The sequence below is a fragment of the Coenobita brevimanus genome, chromosome 82, assembly GCF_032717465.1.
Source record: "Coenobita brevimanus isolate Jiangsu-jjx chromosome 82, ASM3271746v2, whole genome shotgun sequence".
Classification (NCBI taxonomy): Eukaryota; Metazoa; Arthropoda; class Malacostraca; order Decapoda; family Coenobitidae; genus Coenobita; species Coenobita brevimanus.
Window position 1 is genome coordinate 5737052 of NC_137035.1, and position 19222 is coordinate 5756273.

The following is a 19222-nucleotide window of genomic DNA, read 5'->3' on the forward strand; positions in this document are numbered from 1 at the left end:
ACTTTTAGTACACAGGATGCCTTATACCGGTAGTGGCCTGTGGTCGTCAGCTAAGCTTGGTATTTGAGTGAACTCAGTGAAGTAGGTGGTTGTTTACCACACGTCCCACGTCATACCATGCCATTTACCACCATAATATTCCCTCTTTATTGATTTTTCATCATCTTGGTTAGCTGTGGCATAGTGTAACCTTGTGTGTTTGGATTTCATCTTGATGTTCCCATTCCCAGTTTCATTTATCACGTAACATCACCTTGTTATTCTGAACACATAACTGTATGCTGAAGAAATTTCAGAAATTTTTTACAGAAGCTATTTGAAATATAAGTTTGCCAAGGTTAGATTTAAAGGATGCCAGAGTTAGGTGATGTTAGTTTCTGATAATAACCTCTTGTTAGCTGTACCGTTATTGTAAGCCAAGAAACCATTTACAAGGCTGGGTGGTAACCATATAACCAAACCATATGTGCTCCCTGCGTGTCAACAAGTGGGTTGGTGGAGGGTTAGTGCCCCTTTCCGTAAAACAAATAATTCAAAGTCAAATGGCCACCCCTTATGGGATTATGGTGTCTGGCAATAGATAGATAGATAGAAAATTATAGTTTCATCCAAAAACAGAATTACGAGATTTTGATAGCTTTTTTGGTATTTTAGATTTCTAAGAAACTTTTCTTCTTTGGCATTTTTGATGCAAATTATTTGTGTTTTACTGTGAGAGATAACCTAGCCTATCCTAACGTAACTTTCAGAGTAAAATGCAAATAATAGGTATGCAGTGGAAATGCCATAGAAGAAGAGTCTTAGAATTGTCTATAAAATGCCAAAAAAATGGATCAAAATCTCATAATTCTGTTTTTGGCTGAAACTATAATAATACCAAAGTGAAGGTCATGTGAATAAATGAAATTGCACCTGAAAAAACATTTTATCAAAAATTTAAAATTAAACTTATGCCAAATGTATATTGGTATATAAGTGTTGTTTTGATATAAATGCTTAGAGCTACATTTAGATAGCAGAAAGTATGGTTAATTAAAACTGTAATTCCCAGAATTACCCTTGAGCCATGTCGTCACCCGGCCGTCGCAGCACCCGTTCCACCCCTAGCAAACGCAGCGACACGAGTGAGCTGATGCCGCTGCCTCCATCTTCCCCCAGTTCGGAGCTACTACCAGCCACTTCACCAGCACCGCCTCGCATCAACCCAGGTGAAACTAGAGGGGCACTCAGTGGAGCACACCTCTCTAACAAGGGCAATGTAATTTCCAAACCGCTCTTCATATTGGGTTAGGTTTTCTCATCATTGATTAGGGTTTCACAAAATATGTTTCTGGATCCAGAATCTATAATTTGATCTGGATTTGTCCCAAAAGTTAATCAGTTGTTCCCTAGGACATGGGCTATATACCCACCAAATTTGGTCCAAATCTCTCTCTTAGTTTTTGAGTAATCCTGCTAACACAAACAGGGGTGAAAACATACTCTCCTTGTTGGAGGGAATAATTAGCTATAACCAGGAAGTTCTGAGTTTATCAATGTAGCCTTTTGTACTTTAATGCAATGAATCTGGTTGATGTTCTTTGGTGCTCTCTGACCTTTTTATTCATCCATTAAACTTCTTACTAATCTATCATTTACCTTCCCAGCTATGAGTGAAGTAGACCTAAGCTCTCCACTGAACTATGGCACCCCAAGCAGTGTTGGTTCTTCCCTACGCACTCCTCGATCTGGTGTGAGAGGCACCCCCATCAGACACCGATCAGATATTCGTTCTGATCGCCGTATTAGACAGGTAGACCATAATGTTTGGAGTAGCTTGCTGCCGTTTTCTCATGTTACAGTGATGTTCTTGTGGTGAAACTAAACTGTCTTTAAACTGCCCAAATTTGCAGATAAAAAAAAAGTGATGGTATCTAGGGCTGGGGGCAGTACTGTCAAAGAAATGGGAGAGTGACCAAATGCAATTTGTCACAAGGACGTGGGAAATAATTTCATCTTGTGCAGTGTTTGTGATACGTGGGTGCACGAGATGTAGTGGTATTAGAGATAGACTGTCAGTACTTGCAGATTTCACGTGTGCAGTGTGTCGGGGAGAGCATGTGGAAGTTGCCAGATGTGAAAGGATTGAAATTGCTCGTGACTCTCGTGAATGCGTGGAAGAGTTTTGTTATTTGGGAGACATGTTACGTGCTGGAGGTGGGGCAGGAGCCAGCTTTGTGGTTAGAGTGAGGAGTGATTGGAAGAAATTTAGGGATATTACCTCTTTTCACATTGAGAGGGCTCTCTATCCGTGCTAAGGGATCTTTGTATGTGGCATGTGTTTGGAATGTAATGTTGTATGGTAGTGAGACCTGGGCAGTAAAGGAAGAGAATATTTGCAGGCTCAAACGTACTGAAATGGCAGTGATTAGGTGGATATGCAGTGTGTCCCTTAGTGCAAGGCCTGGGGGGCTAGGTTTACAAAGGAGGAGTTGAGAGGTAGGATGGGACTGGAGTGTATTGGTGTTGTGATGAGGTGAGGTAGATTGAGATGGTTTGGGCATGTGGAGAGGATGGGAGATGATAATTGGGTGCAGAAGGTGAGAAGTATTAATGTTAGGGGTAGGGTAGTGAGAGGTGGACCAAAAAAGACTGGGGACTAGGTTGTTGAGTGTGACCTCAGGGTTAAGCGACTAAATGGGGAAGCTGCTAGAGAGAGAGCAGCATGGAGAGCTGCCATTAGGTGACCAAGGCCAACACATGCAAGTATATTGGAGCCCTCAGAAACAAAAATTAAATAGCTGAACTATAACAAGAGTATGGTGATAATAAGGAGAAGTCCAAGGGAAAGAGTGTAGAGTTGTGGCATTTTCATTTTCTGCCAGTGAGTTGCATTAAATAAATTACAAAAGGATAAAAATATAGGCCAAGTTAAGATGAAAGGGCTATAGTTTTGACAGATGTCTGCTGAGCTTATTATGGTCGTTGATTTAAAGATTAGAATAGCCAGAGAAAGAAGGAATTTGTAAGAAGAGGTCATGAACAGGGACTTAGGTATAAGGAATGCAGTCAGAATGTTGAGTGACACAGTGCAGCTGCAAGCTTGGAAATGTTGCTGCTTAAAATCCCTTAATGGTGTAGATCCAAGTGGCAGTTGGGGTTTATTGCTCACACAATGCCACTTGGGGTGAGCAGAGCTGGCTACCCATACTGTACCTTAAATGTTAGGACTAACAAACCCAGTCCCAGGTCCCTATGCATCAGATGGGGCAATAAAGGGTTAGATGGTAGATGAATGACAAAATAAATGTATGTACTGGTAACTCTGAGTGAGATCTTCCTTGTTATGTTAATCTGCCATACTTCTTCCCCAGGTCAACTTGTCAACAGACCCGCCCAGTGAGTCGAACCCTGATGGCGGTGCTGGTGCTGGTGCCCCTGGAAGTAGCACTGCTCCACCAGGAGGCTCACAACAGACAGAGGGACCTCAGCTTGTCATCTGGGGTACTGATGTTGTCGTGGCTGAGTGCAAGGATCGATTCAAGGCTTTTGTGCTGAGGTTGGATATAATTCTAGATGTTATAGTTTCTAACCAACTGAACATGGTCTAAGATGAGATTCTCGTCTTGTTACAAATTTTATTACACATCTCAATCCCCCCCAAGCTCCCAGCAACTCTTATGCAGTAATTATTTAGTTTTGGTATTCCTGATATGCCTGTTTCACTGTCAGTGCACTTCCTTTTCCCTTTCTGTCACCAGTGCACAGCTCCATTCTCTTCAGTATAGTGCCCTCTGCCAATATTACCCTCATTTTCACTGGCATCAGTTATCTCTTATGTTCACTGAAAATAAGAATTTTTGGATGTCATGGTATAGTTTTGGAAGTTTTACATGGATGAGATCATTGCTCCTGAACATTCCAGTTACCTTAGAAAGAAAGCTAATGAAAAAAAATTTCCCCATTAGGTTTGTTGATGCTGAAACTGACGAGGATGAGCGTTTTGAAGGCATGAACACTGATGAGCCATTATATCTACAGAAACTGGAAGAGGTATGGAGTATTTTGGTGTGACTGTGAAGGAAGCATTTTGTATGTATATTTTCTCCACAGTAACCCTTTTCATCTGATAACATTTTTCATTTTGATCAAGCTGTAGTAATCTCATTTTCTGCATTTCTGACTTTGCTAATTCAGGTTACTCCAGGATGTGTAAACCATCACAGAATACACCATCTGAAGATGCATTTTAGGGTGATGTATTTATTTATTTATTCATTCTTTCCTCTTCATTGTCTACGGGTGGCTGCACTGAGTGACAAGCTAAATGGTTTCCTGTACACCAGAAAGACAGTTACTATGCTTGAGGTGTTAATATTGCGGGTGGGGTTATGAGGGGTAGACCAAGAAAGACATGGAACGAGGTCATTAAGTGTGACCTCAGGGTTAGGGGACTGAACAGGGAGGCTGCAATGGATCGTGCAGCGTGGAGAGCCACCATTAGGTGACCGAGGCCGACACATGCAAGCATGTTGGAGCCTTTAAAAACGAACGATGGGAGTCGTATAACCAAATTATGGAGCCTCATGGCTTTGTGGGTAATTAAGGCGCTCCAATCGGATTGAGCCGGTGCAGGTTTATATCCAAGTGGTGGTTGGGGTTTAGTGCTCATGTAATGTCATTCAGGGATGAGTGAGGTCAGTCACTCTCATCTTAAATGTCAGGACTGACATGCCTAGCCCTGGGCTCCCACACTCCTCATGGGGCAACACAGGATTAGATGAGGAAGAAAAAGTATTAATTTATTTGTGTTTTGCAAAATCATCTGAAAATTGACTTAAAATAAGTAGAGCCTAATGTCTGGTAGCTGCAATAGTGGCAGTAGTACCGTACTAGTTTCATCCTCAGGCTTGGATGTAAGGCTAATGGAGTGCAGGCTAAAGTTATTTTCCTGCAGTTCACAGCTCTTTGTTTGGGGAATAGGGAGAAGACAGATACATCTTTGTTATCAGGCAGTGCCAACTCTGGCCATATTGGTACCACCACATGAAGGCATCCCACTCTAGTACCCTAATGTCTGATAATATCTGAGGGCACTTCAAAGCGTAATTTTTAGGCAATCACGTAGTTATATTGTGTTTGTGGGTGCCCTTTTAAATGGACATTCAATATTTTTTGCTTTTCGCTGGTGTCTTCTCAACAAAAAACAGGGGACATCTACTTCACCAGACTGCCTTTGCAGATAATAATCCAATTTACAGAGGACATTTTTATTCAGCTCGTAGAAACATAACTGTAGTCAGAGGTGTGTCCTCAACAAAAAACAGGGGACATCTACTTCACTGCAGATAATAATCCAGTTTACAGAGGACATTTTTATTCTGCTCGTAGAAACATAACTGTAGTCAGAGGTATACTACAATGGTGTCCTTATTTCAGATCCACACCCTAGAGGAACCTTTCCTGAACATAAATTGTGCTCATCTGCACCAGTTTGATGCTGATCTATACCGCCAGCTGGTCTGCTACCCTCAGGAGGTCAGTTAATAGGTCATGTGTAACAACTGTATTGAGTGATTATGTAAATAAGGTGCTTGTATCTAGTTATCAGTGTGTACTATCTGCATTTGTTTGTTTATTGATAGTGTTAGGTGGCAGATCTAGTGAGGATCAGTTGTTTATTGATAGTATTGGGTGGCAGATCTAGTGAGGATCAGAATATGACTACTCTGAATTTGCTCTCTCTCTCTCTCTCATTTTGTGTGTGTGTGTTTGTGTTGATAGTTTATCTAATTCAGTAGTTTACATTTGATCTGATTCACTGGTTGGCAGGAAAGATCATTAATTTAGAGGTTAAGCATATATTGTGAAGGAGGAAGTGTATGATAATTAAATAAAAGAATGTTTTAGTGAGATAATCATGTTTGACCTGTGTGATTATATATTGCCAAAGAATTATTACTTATTCCAATTGTTGCAGGTAATTCCAACTTTTGACATGGCTATAAACGAGATGTTCTTTGAACGTTACCCAGACACCATACTGGAGCACCAAATCCAAGTCAGACCTTTTAATGCTGACAAGACAAAGAACATGAGAGCCCTTAATCCTGAAGGTAAGTACCTTTTGTGTGTGTTCATTTTGATGCCCAGATAAAGTTTATGGTACGCTGCTTACTGAGTTGATGTGAATCATGTCATCTTCAGTACACTAAGGGAGTAATAAATGTAATTGCTCCCTGTAACTAAATCCTAAAATTTGCTCTATGCATTGGTTGGAGGTAAAAGGATACCTGCTGTGGTTATCCTTAATCTATGTGGCAGTGGAAAAAACGATTAGGGTAGCAAAATGAAGTCAGTAGTTATTGTTTAATAATGAGTATAGTCATCCTTTCTTTTATTGGAGGACATGTGCAGATGTAATGTTACTCAGAGAGATATATGCTTCTAGTTCATGATTGAAAAGTTATAAGCACAGAGAAAGAAGACATTTCTGACTTTAAGAGAACCGTAAAGTTATCATAAGTAACTTTTAAGTGAAGAAATGCCAATTCACTTGCAGCTCAACAAAATGTATTTATGTGAATGAAATGTAAGTGACAACTAACTGTATGTAACTTTCCTCTCCCTCAGACATTGATCAGCTAATAACCATCTGTGGCATGGTGATCCGAACATCCAACATAATTCCTGAGATGCGTGAGGCTTTTTTCCGCTGCCATGTGTGTGCCTTCACCACCACAGTTGAGATTGACCGCGGCCGCATTGCAGAGCCCACCGTCTGCACACACTGCAACACCGGTCACTCCTTCACACTCATCCACAACCGCTCGCAGTTCTCAGACAAACAGATGATCAAGCTGCAGGAAAGCCCAGGTATGTTTTTCAGTTCATTGAATCCTTGCAGGTTGTAATTGCTGACTTACTAATTGCATTCTGTTTGAGAGGTCCTTCAGAACATATACCAGTACTAAATAATTTTTGTTTATTTCTGTAAGTAATTGTTGGAAATATTTGATTGAATAATTATTGTAAGTAGAAGGATCATTGTAATAATCCTAACCCACATCCCCAGTTTAAGAGTCAAATGAAGATATCATGACTTCATCTTCCTTTCTGATGACATGCCTCCATATCAGACCCCCAGCACAGTACTGCTGTACTCATTGCAAATAATATCAGCGTCATTATCAAAATAATAAACCATATTCCCTTTTCAGAATCTGACAAAGCTATTAACATTTCATTTTATCTTCTCTGTAGATGACATGCCACCTGGCCAGACCCCCCACACAGTACTGGTCTATGCACACAATGACCTAGTAGATGGTGTGCAGCCTGGTGACCGTGTAACAGTGACTGGTATCTACCGTGCTGTGCCTCTGCGTCTTAACCCCCGTGTGCGCAACCTGAAGAGTGTGTACAAGACGCACATTGATGTTGTGCACTTCCGCAAAGTGGATTCCAAGAGACTGCATGGCCAGGAGGAAGGGTGAGTAGGATTTTGTGGTATGGTTAGTTCTCATTTTAAGTTGTTCTGTCTGTAAGTTGCCAGAGACACATCAGTGATGCTCATTTTTAAGTGGATTCCAGGAGTTATCCCCTGTTCACCTCCACTTGACCTACATACACTTTCCTAGCTAAATCTCCCTCTCCTACAACAGTGAAACACCAAGGTTGCCAGCAGAAAGAGTGGAGCTGCTGAAGGAATTATCACGTAAGCCTGATGTTTATGAACGTCTGGCCCATGCTATTGCTCCATCTATTTATGAGAATGAGGACATCAAGAAGGGTATTCTCCTCCAGCTGTTTGGAGGAACCAGAAAGGACTTCACTAATGCTGGCAGAGGGAACTTCAGGTACTTGACAGTATTTATACATAATTTTTTGTATATCTGCAGAAGTGTATGTATCTCTTCAGTGATGTTAAAGTTTTGGAGGCATGTGCTTTTGGAATTTGTATTGCTGATACCAGTGTGGTTGGTAGTATCGATTAATTTCTGGTGTTGGGTTGTTTTCATTGCCTTATCCAAGCCGTGGCACAGCCTTTCCCAGTATTTTTTAATTATAATCCTAGTGGTAGGTGGGGGTGCTCACCATCCACTCACTTAATGTAATGCTGCTCTCGTGTACCTGCCCTTTCCACTCTTCCTTCCTTCTTTCCTCTTGTCTTTCATTCCTTCATTCTTTCCTCTTCCTGCTGTCTATGGGTGACTCTACACTGAGTTACAAGCCCTATGGTTCTTTGTACTTGAAACCATTTACTATGCGGGGTGGTAACCACATAACCAAATTATGGCGCTTGGTGGTTTAGTGGGTAATTAGGGTACTCCAGTTGAACGACATGTCCTGAGCATCGAGTAAAGGCGATAAACTATTCCTGTAGATTGTAAGTAGAATTGGATCCAAAACTGATCCCTGAGGGACTCTGAACAGAAGGGGAGCAGAACCAGAGCTAGCGTAATCAACAACCACTCTTTGGGATCTGTCCAACAGATACAACTTAAGGAACAAAAGAGCACTATCACAAATGCCATTAAAATATGGATCATCCAACAATAGTTTATGATCTGCTGTATCAAAAGCTGCAGACAGATCCAACAGAACTAGGAGAGAGGACATCCCACCACAGATGCTTGCCACCAAATGACTATGAATCGTTTGTTAGTGCAGTTTCAGTTGCATGGTATAATCTGTATGTTGATTGATCAACAGGAACAATTCTGTTAAGTTCCAGTAGTGGTAAGAGTTGATCAAGTTTGGCATGCTCAGTAATCTTGGATAAGAAAGACAGGACAGTAATATGTCATGCTTTCGACATCAAGGCCAGGTTTCTTGATTAGGGGTCTAAGCAAAGCATGTTTCTCAGACTGCACAAAATTACTTTCTAAGAAGCATCTACAGTGAGCCCTTATGTTTCGTGCTATTTAGGTTCCCAAATTTACCTTTCGCGGGAAAGCCCAAAATTTCCAAGAACTTACGTCTCACGATCAAAAATTTACCTTTTGCGTCAATACATGGGGTTCCGGTGGGCAAGATGATCGTCAGCTGTTGTCAGCCATATTCTTTGCACAGTTCTTGCCAGCTGTGAGAGTGTGTGTGTGTGTGAGTGTGAGGTGCTCTGGTAGTAATCGCAACCGTGATCACTTTTATTGCCTTTCCATTCGTTCAGCTATTGTTCTGTTTTGGTCTACCTGTACTGTATTATGGCATCATCTTCATTCATTGGATGACAAGGTAATAGTGGTGATGGTGAAATACTGGGAAGTTCAAAGGATGGAGGCAAGAGAAAAGAACGTCGTGAGTATCGAGTCAGTGTGAAAAGGAAAAAGTATTCAGTAGAGAATCAGACAAAGATTTTTCTGGCTGGTGATCCATTTATTTAATGTTTCTTAACATTTTTGTCATATTCATATGGTTGTCAGTTATTCAGGTATCTAGTTTAATGAGAAATATATATCAAAAGTGAGAGAAAGAGTGACTTTGGGAGGGGCTCTAGAACCAGTTAGATCTTTTACCATTGAATATACTTTTTGTTTCACGAAATTCTGGTTTCACGCCAACCTCATGGTACCAATTAGACGCAAAACTTAAGGGCTCACTGTATTATGTCACAGATAAATTCTGCTGCGTGCTCGTACAAATCAAGCTGTTGTGACAGGTTACACGGATTGAGAGGGCAAAATGTTTTGTTAATTTCTCTGATGTAACGTTTTACCATATTTACATCCAGTGGATGAAATATTGAAAGTAAATGTCCCCTTGTGTGCCATGGTTGGAAGTCAACTGAGTACACTTCACTGGAAGAACTGTTGTTTGTCATTTTTCATGCAAGATATCTTAGTTGTAAAAAATGAAGCAAAATCAGAAGCCAGTGGGGCATCAGATACAGAAGTTGATTTAACAGTTACATTCCTCCAACCAACTGAATTGTTCACAACTGCAGACAGTTTTTTTTTATCACCACCACATGAATCAACTTCATTTTGATAATACCTTGCCTATTGAGCTTTTAGTGTGAAGAACTGCTCTTCTCGCACAAATATAATGCAAATTAATTAGGTCCGTTGCAAGCGCCACTCACGTTCTGCCTTTGTGCATTGTCTGTGCAAAGAATTAATGGATGGACCATACCACGGAGAATTATAACATACAATGATTGTTTTTACCTCAGGACAGTCATGACAAAATGTTGACTAAGCTCATTGTTATATATATCAACCAAATCATCAGAAGAAAGATCTGAAGAATCAGTGCATTTAAAACGCTGATCAGTTTCACGACATCAGACGGCGGTCAACATTCCTGTAATTTCTGAACCTGATGACCTTTTTATGGGAAGGGGATTTCAGGATATCAAAACTAAAATTAAGCAGAGCATAATCAGAGATAAGGGAGTCAACTTAGTCATCCTCCACATTAGATATGCTCCTGCAACCAACAGGGGACAAGATCAAGTCAGGAACATGCCCTGGGACATGAACACTCACATGATTGAAAAAATTATTCTAAGTGATCAGCTCAGGGAATTCTGAAGAAAATGGTTTGGACTGTGGACTGTCAACCCAATAACTGAAATCACTGCAAAGAAGAAGTCCTCCAGATTTAAGCGAAAAGACTTCAAGAAACGCCCAAACTCCTTCTTAAAACCTCGATCTGTGCCCGAATAACCTGGCCAATAGATATTTGCAATTCTAATGGTATTCTGATGGAAATTTATTAATACTTCATATTTTCATTTGAAGATGGGGTCAGGTCTGAGTCTGTGAGAGAAACGTTTGCAAGTGCTGCTGAGTAGATGAGTGCCAAACTTCCTCCTGGATAAATAGCAATAGGCCTGGGAATATTTATAATAGAATGTGTCTTTGGCAAAGCTCTACGAACAATATTAATACCGGACTCATACTACCAGGTTTCAGTCAAGCACAAAATGTCAAGCTCATGCTGATTTAGAGCTTCATTAATATGGTCTGTCTTATTACAGATGGAACGAATATTTAACAGACCCATCCTTAACTGGTTAAAGAGGAACATAGCCAGTTTTTTGAATGGTCGAAATTGGTGTTTTCAATCAAGTTATTCCTATGAGAAATCGTAATTGGACAGTCTCTACTAGATGAAGAATGGACAACTGACTGAATTAGTATTAGCTTCTTGATGTCTGAAGGAAGAGCAGTTGATGCATTTTGGAGAATTTCTTTTACTACAATCCTTAGACTTATGGGCCCCAGCACAAAAAACACATTTAGGTTCCTCATTTTTTCTAGAACACTTTTCATATGTAAGACCAAAACCCTGACAGTGATGACACTGAGTAACCCAGAATCTGTCAAAAGCACGGCATCTTGTAAGAAGTGAAGAGTTTAATGAAAATTTTGTTTAATGTCTCCAGTTAAGCTGAAAATGGTCATTTGGAGATAGTAAGAATGATGATGATATCCTACTTTGGAACCAGATGTTAAATGTGTCCTTGTTTAACCCCTTATGGGCGGACAACTTATCAATTATACGACCGTGTGGGGCGTCATATTTTCGGAAAAATAAAGTATCAAGGAATGAGCCTAAACATGCATAAATCGATAAAAATGGATTAAAAACCAAGGCAAGAGATCTTACTTACATGGGCCCCAGCACAAAAAACACATTTAGGTTCCTCATTTTTTCTAGAACACTTTTCATATGTAAGACCAAAACCCTGACAGTGATGACACTGAGTAACCCAGAATCTGCTGGTTGTAGGAGGAGGAGCAGGAGGGTAGTGAGAGAGGAGTGTAGGCAGGCAGCATATCACCAAGCACGCCTGGGGCGAGCCTAGCGAACTCTTCATTCATTTTATTTTTGTTCACCACTGAACACTATCATTTATGCATTCTATACATTGTTCGTTGTCTTCAAATCTTATGTACGTGTTTTCTATGTTACTTGAACACTTGTAACAATATAACTTATGTACCGGTATGTATATATTCTATTTTACTTGAACAGTTATAACACTACAACTTATACATGAATACTCTATTTTACTTTTTCCCGACTTTGGAGCATAGAGGGCAGGACAGTAGGTGACAGGGATGCCTTGTCAACCAATTTCACTAGTAAATTAGAACCGAAAATGGCCGGACGTTATGTAACATCGCCTGCCTCCTCATGCACAGACGTTACGTAACGTCACCTGCCTGTTAGGGGTTAAGATTTTGAAAAATAAATCACCCTTTATTGTACATCCCCAGATCTGAGATTAACATTCTGCTGTGTGGAGATCCTGGTACATCCAAATCCCAGCTTCTCCAGTATGTATACAATCTGTTACCACGCTCCCAGTACACCAGCGGCAAGGGTTCTTCTGCTGTTGGTCTCACTGCCTACGTCACAAAGGACCCAGAGACACGGCAGCTGGTTCTGCAGACGGGGGCTCTTGTCTTGGCTGACAATGGGATATGTTGCATTGACGAGTTTGACAAGATGAGTGACACCACAAGGTGTGTTAGTGGAACCATGGCACTTCTTGTTTTCTTGCAGTATACATATGCAGATACTTCATACTGCATTGTGTGTGTGTGCTTGCAGTTTTGTTTTTTTAAAACTTCTTGCTTCAGATCTCGTATGGCAATTACTATAGGGATGTTGATCAGAGACTTGGAACAGCACTTTTGAAGTGATTCACTTTACCAGTACAGGTGGTGGCAACCATCATCCACTCACTTGATGTAGTGCTGCCTACTTCTTCCTTCACCTTTTTCATTTAGTCACTTTTTCTGCCCTCATCTCTTCCTAACAATTCCTTTCCTTCATGTTACTTTTACTCTTCTTTTCATGTCAGGTGGCTCTTCACTCAGTGACAAGCCTAATGGATTCCTGTAATGCAGGATATAGGTAATATAGTATAAGGGTAATATTTAGTCTTGACTGAAGTGATCAAAATCACTTTAGCAGTTGCTTATGAAGATTAAAGTACTGAGAAATCAATTTAACCCTTTGTAGTAAACTTCAGATTACAGAACAGTCTTTTGCACGAGTTTATGTGGAAGAAATTTATTTGTGGCCATCTCCTCTGAGATGAAAACATTTGGCTGTAGCTATGTAAATACAGTATATAGATTTCAGTATTGTCTGGATGTTGCTACACACCCTCCCCTTTGGTGGGAAGGTGATGATGATGATAGTATTGTCTTGTTTCAGTGTTTTCATAATTTCTTTGTCCTCAGGTCAGTGCTTCATGAGGTTATGGAGCAACAAACCCTTAGCATTGCCAAGGCTGGGATCATCTGTCAGCTCAATGCCCGCACCTCAATCCTAGCTGCTGCAAACCCAGTCGAGTCTCAGTGGAACAAGAACAAGACCATTATTGAAAACATCGAGCTCCCCCACACACTGCTTTCTCGTTTTGACCTCATCTTCCTCATTCTGGACCCGCAAGATGAGCTGTATGACCGACGACTTGCCCGCCATCTCGTATCCCTCTATTACAGGTCACAGAATTTGAGTGAGGAGGAGATTCTGGACATGGGTATTCTTAGGGACTATTTAGCCTATGCAAGGGAATACATTCATCCCAAACTCTCTGAAGATGCATCCCAGCGCTTAATCTCTGCTTATGTGGACATGAGGAAGGTTGGAAGTGGAAGGGGTCAAGTAACAGCCTACCCCCGACAACTGGAGTCCCTCATAAGGCTTGCCGAGGCCCATGCAAAGGTCCGCCTCTCACATATGGTGGAGGTTGCTGATGTTGAGGAGGCTTGGAGGTAAGGAAATATTTCTCATGCTTTGTAACTGATAGCTATAACCTACTTTTCTGACTCAAACACACATCTTGTACCATGATGTATTCATTATTACAGTATAGTATATGTACCACTCACTCTTTTAATCATAACTTTATCATTTCCCTGTGGGGGTGCTCACCATCCACTCACCTGATGTAGTGCTGCTCTGGGTGTCTGCCCTTTTGTCTCTTCCATCCTTCATCTTTCTTTCTTTTCTTAACTTTTTCCTCATTCTTCTGCCTACGGGTGTCTTTACACTTTATCTTCTGTCTTTCTTTCCTTTATTCTTTCCTCTTCCTTCTGCCTATGGGCAACTCTACACAGTGACAAGCCATGTGGTTTCCTGTACACCAGGAAACCATTTACTACGCTGGGTGGTAACCATATAACCAAATTATGGCGCCTGGTGGTTTAGTGGGTAATTAAGGTGCTCCAATTGGATTCATCCTGTGTAGATTTATATCCAAGGGGTGGTTGGGGTTTATTGCTCACTCAATGCCACTCAGGGATAAGTGAGGCTGGTCACTTTCATCTGAGATGTTAGGACCAACTTGCCTAGCCCCATGTTCCTATACTCCTCATGGGGGTGACATAGAATTGGATGATGGATGGATGGAATAGATCATTTCCTACTAAATGGCCTCTTTTAGCACTCTATCAGTGCCTTTTCCTTCTTGAAAACTAGTTAGAATCTCATCCACATCCCCATCTCGAGTTCATGCTCTTGTAGACCCTCTCAGTAACTTGTATTACCAGGTGTAACAGCATAAAATGCTTGTTGTAGTTATGCTCAAGTAAATACCTTCTTTGATAGTGGTAGGTGGTGGCGACCATCATCCTCTCACTTGATGTAGTGCTGCCTACTTCTTCCTTAGCCTTTATCTTTTTTTTTTTTTTCCTGTCACTTCTCATTGCATTTCTTTCCCTTACAGGTGGCTTTACATTGCGTGACAAGCCAAATGGTTTCCTGTAAGCCAAGAAACCATATACAATGCTGGGTGATAACCATATAACCAAACCATACATGTTCCCTACGTGTCAACAAGTGGGTTGGTGGAGGGTTAGTGCCCCTCCCCGTAAAACAAATAACTCTAAGTCAATGGCCACCCCTTATGGGATTGTGGTGTTTGGCAGTAGATAGATAGACTCAAAGGGCAACATCTTAGTATCTTCCAACCATTTCTAACTTGGAATTTAGCTTGTGCTGTATGCCACAGATTACACCGTGAGGCCTTGAAACAGTCTGCAACAGATCCGATGTCCGGCAAGATTGATGTGAGCATCTTGACCACTGGGCTGAGTTCAGCAGCTCGCAAACGACGTGTGGAACTGGCTCAGACACTCAAGAAGCTGATCCAGGCCAAGGGCAAGGTTGTCACACTTAACTTCCAGAAACTCTTCCAGGATCTCAAGGATTCATCAGACTTGGTGAGTGAGGATGGTAGTTATATCCTTTAGTTTATGCTGCTAGCAAGCCAGATTAGTAGGAGGTAAAAGCATTTTTAATCTTTTTAGTTTTTATGTCCTTTAGTTTATGCCACAAACAACCTAGATTAATAGAAATTAAATATTTTGCCCTTTTTGGTATTACTGTATTTCGTTGATTCCATAGATGCCTGGATGATGATGATAAGATAATCATGAACTCTTTACATTTCAGATGGTTACCCGTGAGATGTTTGAGGATGCACTGAGAGATCTGCAGGATGATGAATTCCTGACAATCACTGGCAAATCTACCATCCGTATCATCCACTGAAGTATTGACAGTGGTTTGGAGTAGCAGAGTTAGCGATAGATCAAGGCAAGTAATAGGGTGGACATAGATGAACAAGGACAGGTGTGATAGCTGTTAATAGGTAGTAGGAATTGTTTATCAATTATATGAGCACATTGTGAGCTTTAGTTTGGAAATGGCAGATTCATGCAACCCATTGAGTGTTGGGTTGCCTTTTTCATATTATTGCCATCTTCTGATGATTGTACTGAGCTATAGACTTGGAACTGGAGGGGTTAGATATAGCCTTAACTTGATCAGTAGGAGTAGCCTTGCCTAACCTGAATAAAAAATTTAGGTTGTGGTGAAAACAGAGTGAAGAGGATGTCACCTGGATTCCAAAGGTTAAACAAGCAACACAGGGAGAATTAAGATTATTTTGCATGAATAAATGAAAATTTATCCATCCATCCATCATCTAGTCCTGTGTTGCCCCATGAGGAGCATAGAAGCCTGGGGCTAGGCAAGTTGGTCCTGACATTATTTAAGATGAGAGCGACTAGCCTCACTCATCCCTGAGTGGCATTACTTGAGCAATAAACCCCAAGCACCCCTTTGATATAAACCTACACTGGCGTAATCTGACTGGAGCACCATAATTACCCACTAAACCACCAGGTGCCATCATTTGGTTATATGGTTACCACCTAGCAGAGAAAATGGTTTCCTGGTGTACAGGAAACCATTTGGCGTGTCACTTAGTCACCTGTGTGGAGAAGGAAGAGGGAAGAATGAAGGAAAGAAAGATAAGCAGACACTCTCCAGAGTACATAATAGATAAAGTGGGTACATTGGTCTTCCAGAATACATCAAAATAAGTTGTACTGAAGATTTGTTTTTTTGTAATTACATTATATCTAAAATATATGTTGTTCCATTTTGTGTTGTTTATATATGGTACCCTTTTTGGTGTTTGTAGTTTGTATCTGTGATTGTATACAGTATTTTTATTTCCTAGTGCTGTATCTGTGATATCTTTATAGTATATCTGTATATTATTATTAGTAGTAGTAGTATTTTGTGGTAGGTGGGGGAGCTCACCATCCACTTACTCGAGGTAGTGCTGCTCTCGGGTGATTGTCCTTTCCTCCCTTCCTTCCTTCCATCCACTTCTGACTTTCTTTCCCTCCATCCTCTTCTGTCATTCTTTCTTTCATTTTTCTCTCTTCCTTATGCCTGCGGGTGACTACACTCCCTCTTCTGTTTTTTTTTTCCTTCATGCTTTTCTCTTCCTTCTGCCTATTGGTGACTCTACACTGAGTGCAAGCCAGGGGGTTTCCTGTACACCAAGAAACCATTTTCTATGCTAGGTTGTAACCATATAAGTAAATTATGGCACCTGGTAATTTAGTGGGTATTTAAGGCGCTTCAGTCGGATTGAGCCGGTGCAGGGTTATATCAAAGGTGTGGCTGGGGTTTTATGCTTATATATCGGGTGCGAAATGATGAAGTGCGAAGGAGAACTGGAGTTGTTCGGGAGATGGCTGGTAGAGTTGAGCAGAGGGTGTTGCGATGGTTTGGGCATATGGAGAGAATGGATAATGAGCAATTGGTGAAAAAGATAACTAGATCTGATGTGAGAGGTGTAAGGCTGAGAGGAAGACCACGAATAGGATGGATGGACAGTGTGAAGAGAGCGCTGGATGTGAGAGGGATGTCTGTTGAGCAAGGAAGAGTGGCTGTGCGTGACAGAAATAAATGGAGAAATTGTGAATGAATAAGTGATGACGCAGCCCTGAGGGGATATTCGCCCGCATTTGGTCTGATCAGCTAGTCAGGTCAGGTGCGGGTAAGGGGGTGGGTCTGTTATGATGTGGCAGGGGTAAACCAGTTCTGCTGTTGGGCCCTGCTGCGGATGTCACTGATTGCATTGCGCAGTTGACCCTTGTGCGGTGTGGTGCGGTGAGGATCTGTCCATTCTCCCCCCTTTGGGGCTAAGATGCGAATGAATGTGTTTGAATGGATGAGTAAATGGGGAGTGTGTTGTCCTGTCTCGGTTACCTCCCTTTCCTTGGGGGAAGCAGCCTAGGTATATAGATAGATAGATAGATTTCCATTCAGGGATGAGTGAAGAAAATGTCAGGACCAACTTACCTAGCCCCAGGCTCCTATGCTTCTCATGGGGCAACACAGGAATAGAGGATCATTTTTATTAGTGTGTTTGTGTAGATGACTGGTTTGTATGTGTATATGACATGGTGAAACCTTTTGGCCTATCAGGTGGAGCCAAGATTCCTTGGGCTTGAGTGATGAGTGAATGGAAGCATGGCCTACTGAACTGGGCAAACTGGCTGTATGGATGCAGCTACACCTCACCTCACCAATGATGGGAAAGGAGGTCTGGATGATGATGTATAAGAAATTGGGTATTTATGTATGTGTAGGAGAGAAAACTGAATTTCTCGCGTTTGGCATGTTGAGACTGAAGAACTGGAGACTGACTAGGAGAGTGATGAGAGGTGAAGGATGAGATTGATTGATGGGTTGGAGAGATGAGGATAGGGTTGTGAATTGAAGAAAGGGCAGCCTGAGGGCCTGATGATGGAGGACAGGGTACCTTGGAGACGAGTCCTATGTGGCCACCCATTTTAAGATTAAGTCTGGTTATTGATTAATGGATAGATCATCGATATATATAAACATAGATGCAGCAACAGTTAATTAATTGAAATATTGTTGTAAAAGCTACTGAGTGATAATACAACAAAAGAATGTTGATGCAAGTGGCCGCCATCTTGCTACTCGCAGTAGAATAGTGCTGCAGTGTGCTTGGTACACAGTTTTATGCGTTTTGGGGATCAGATAATTCAGCACTGTTCCACAGTGTGCAGTGATTAACTGCACAGACAGTTCAAGGACTGGGCGAACTTTTCATCAGTGCGTAGGCATGATGAGTATTTAGCTTGTGTTTTTTCATATTGAATCACTTCTCATGTGGTCTCAAACCAATATACAGTACCTAAGGCATTGTCGCAATATGATGGACCTTTGGTAGAATTTCAATTCGTGGAATCTCCCCAACAATGTGGCACAAATAAGTGGTGTGTGTTGTTTCATCTAGTGAACTTTACTAAACTTATTTCACGTAGATGATAGGCAGTTTATGACAGTACTACGGCTGTACATCCTTTCCGTAGCATTTCGTGGTTAGCCTCGTGCAGAAGTTTTAATCTATCACAGTTCAGCGTTAAAAATGAAGAGTTGACAGTTTTGGGTCAAGTTAGAACAAAAATAATATAGTGATAGCAAACATTTTGCGGTAATAATACAGACATAAACATTTACAATACACCAGGACACACCGGCAGGTATCTATCACACGCAGGGAAAAAAAGTCTCATTGCGCCACACCACAATTTTAATTCCTGCTTTATCCATCAGCACACTGTGCACCTCGAACATATTAAGTTCCTGTATCATAGTACTGTACAACACACCATCCCTATAGCACGCCGTTCGCTATACAACATACTGTCAGTCAGTAAGTGCACACCTGCAATATAGTGTGCACCTGCAATATTAAACACACAACCCTACACAACACACCATATAGCCCTTGTACGAAACCATACGTCACTGCTGAACATACTGTACACATACACACTACACTATAGTCACTATGCATTACTAGACGCCAGTAGTAATGAGTCATACATGCAAGGGGAAAATATTATTGCATCACACTACGCACCCTTACACTCTA

At 41.2% G+C, this 19222-nt stretch overlaps 1 protein-coding gene across 3 annotated transcripts; it reads left to right on the forward strand.

The window, feature by feature from the left end:
- Nucleotides 1–1066: 1066 nt before the first annotated feature.
- dpa (disc proliferation abnormal) lies at nt 1067–15716 on the forward strand. 3 transcript variants are annotated; one of them, XM_080280031.1, is made up of 13 exons: nt 1067–1208; nt 1647–1792; nt 3354–3538; nt 3948–4032; nt 5419–5517; nt 5960–6095; nt 6613–6855; nt 7243–7471; nt 7644–7838; nt 12210–12458; nt 13185–13721; nt 14960–15170; nt 15403–15716. In XM_080280031.1, exons 1-13 carry the CDS (start codon nt 1067–1069, stop codon nt 15499–15501), a joined length of 2556 nt encoding a protein of 851 aa, XP_080136157.1. In that variant the 3' UTR covers nt 15502–15716. The 3 variants fall into 3 exon arrangements, with proteins under 3 accessions (XP_080136157.1, XP_080136158.1, XP_080136159.1); XM_080280032.1 differs by having other exon boundaries at nt 1075–1208; nt 7276–7471; XM_080280033.1 differs by lacking the exon at nt 12210–12458 and having other exon boundaries at nt 1075–1208.
- Nucleotides 15717–19222: the final 3506 nt, after the last annotated feature.

Coding starts and splice junctions, on each gene's coding strand:
- dpa (XM_080280031.1), top strand. CDS start 1,067: ATGTCGTCACCCGGCCGTCGCAGCACCCGTTCCACCCCTAGCAAACGC. Junction 6,856..7,242: donor CAAGCTGCAGGAAAGCCCAG/GTATGTTTTTCA, acceptor TCTTCTCTGTAG/ATGACATGCCACCTGGCCAG. Junction 7,839..12,209: donor GCTGGCAGAGGGAACTTCAG/GTACTTGACAGT, acceptor GTACATCCCCAG/ATCTGAGATTAACATTCTGC.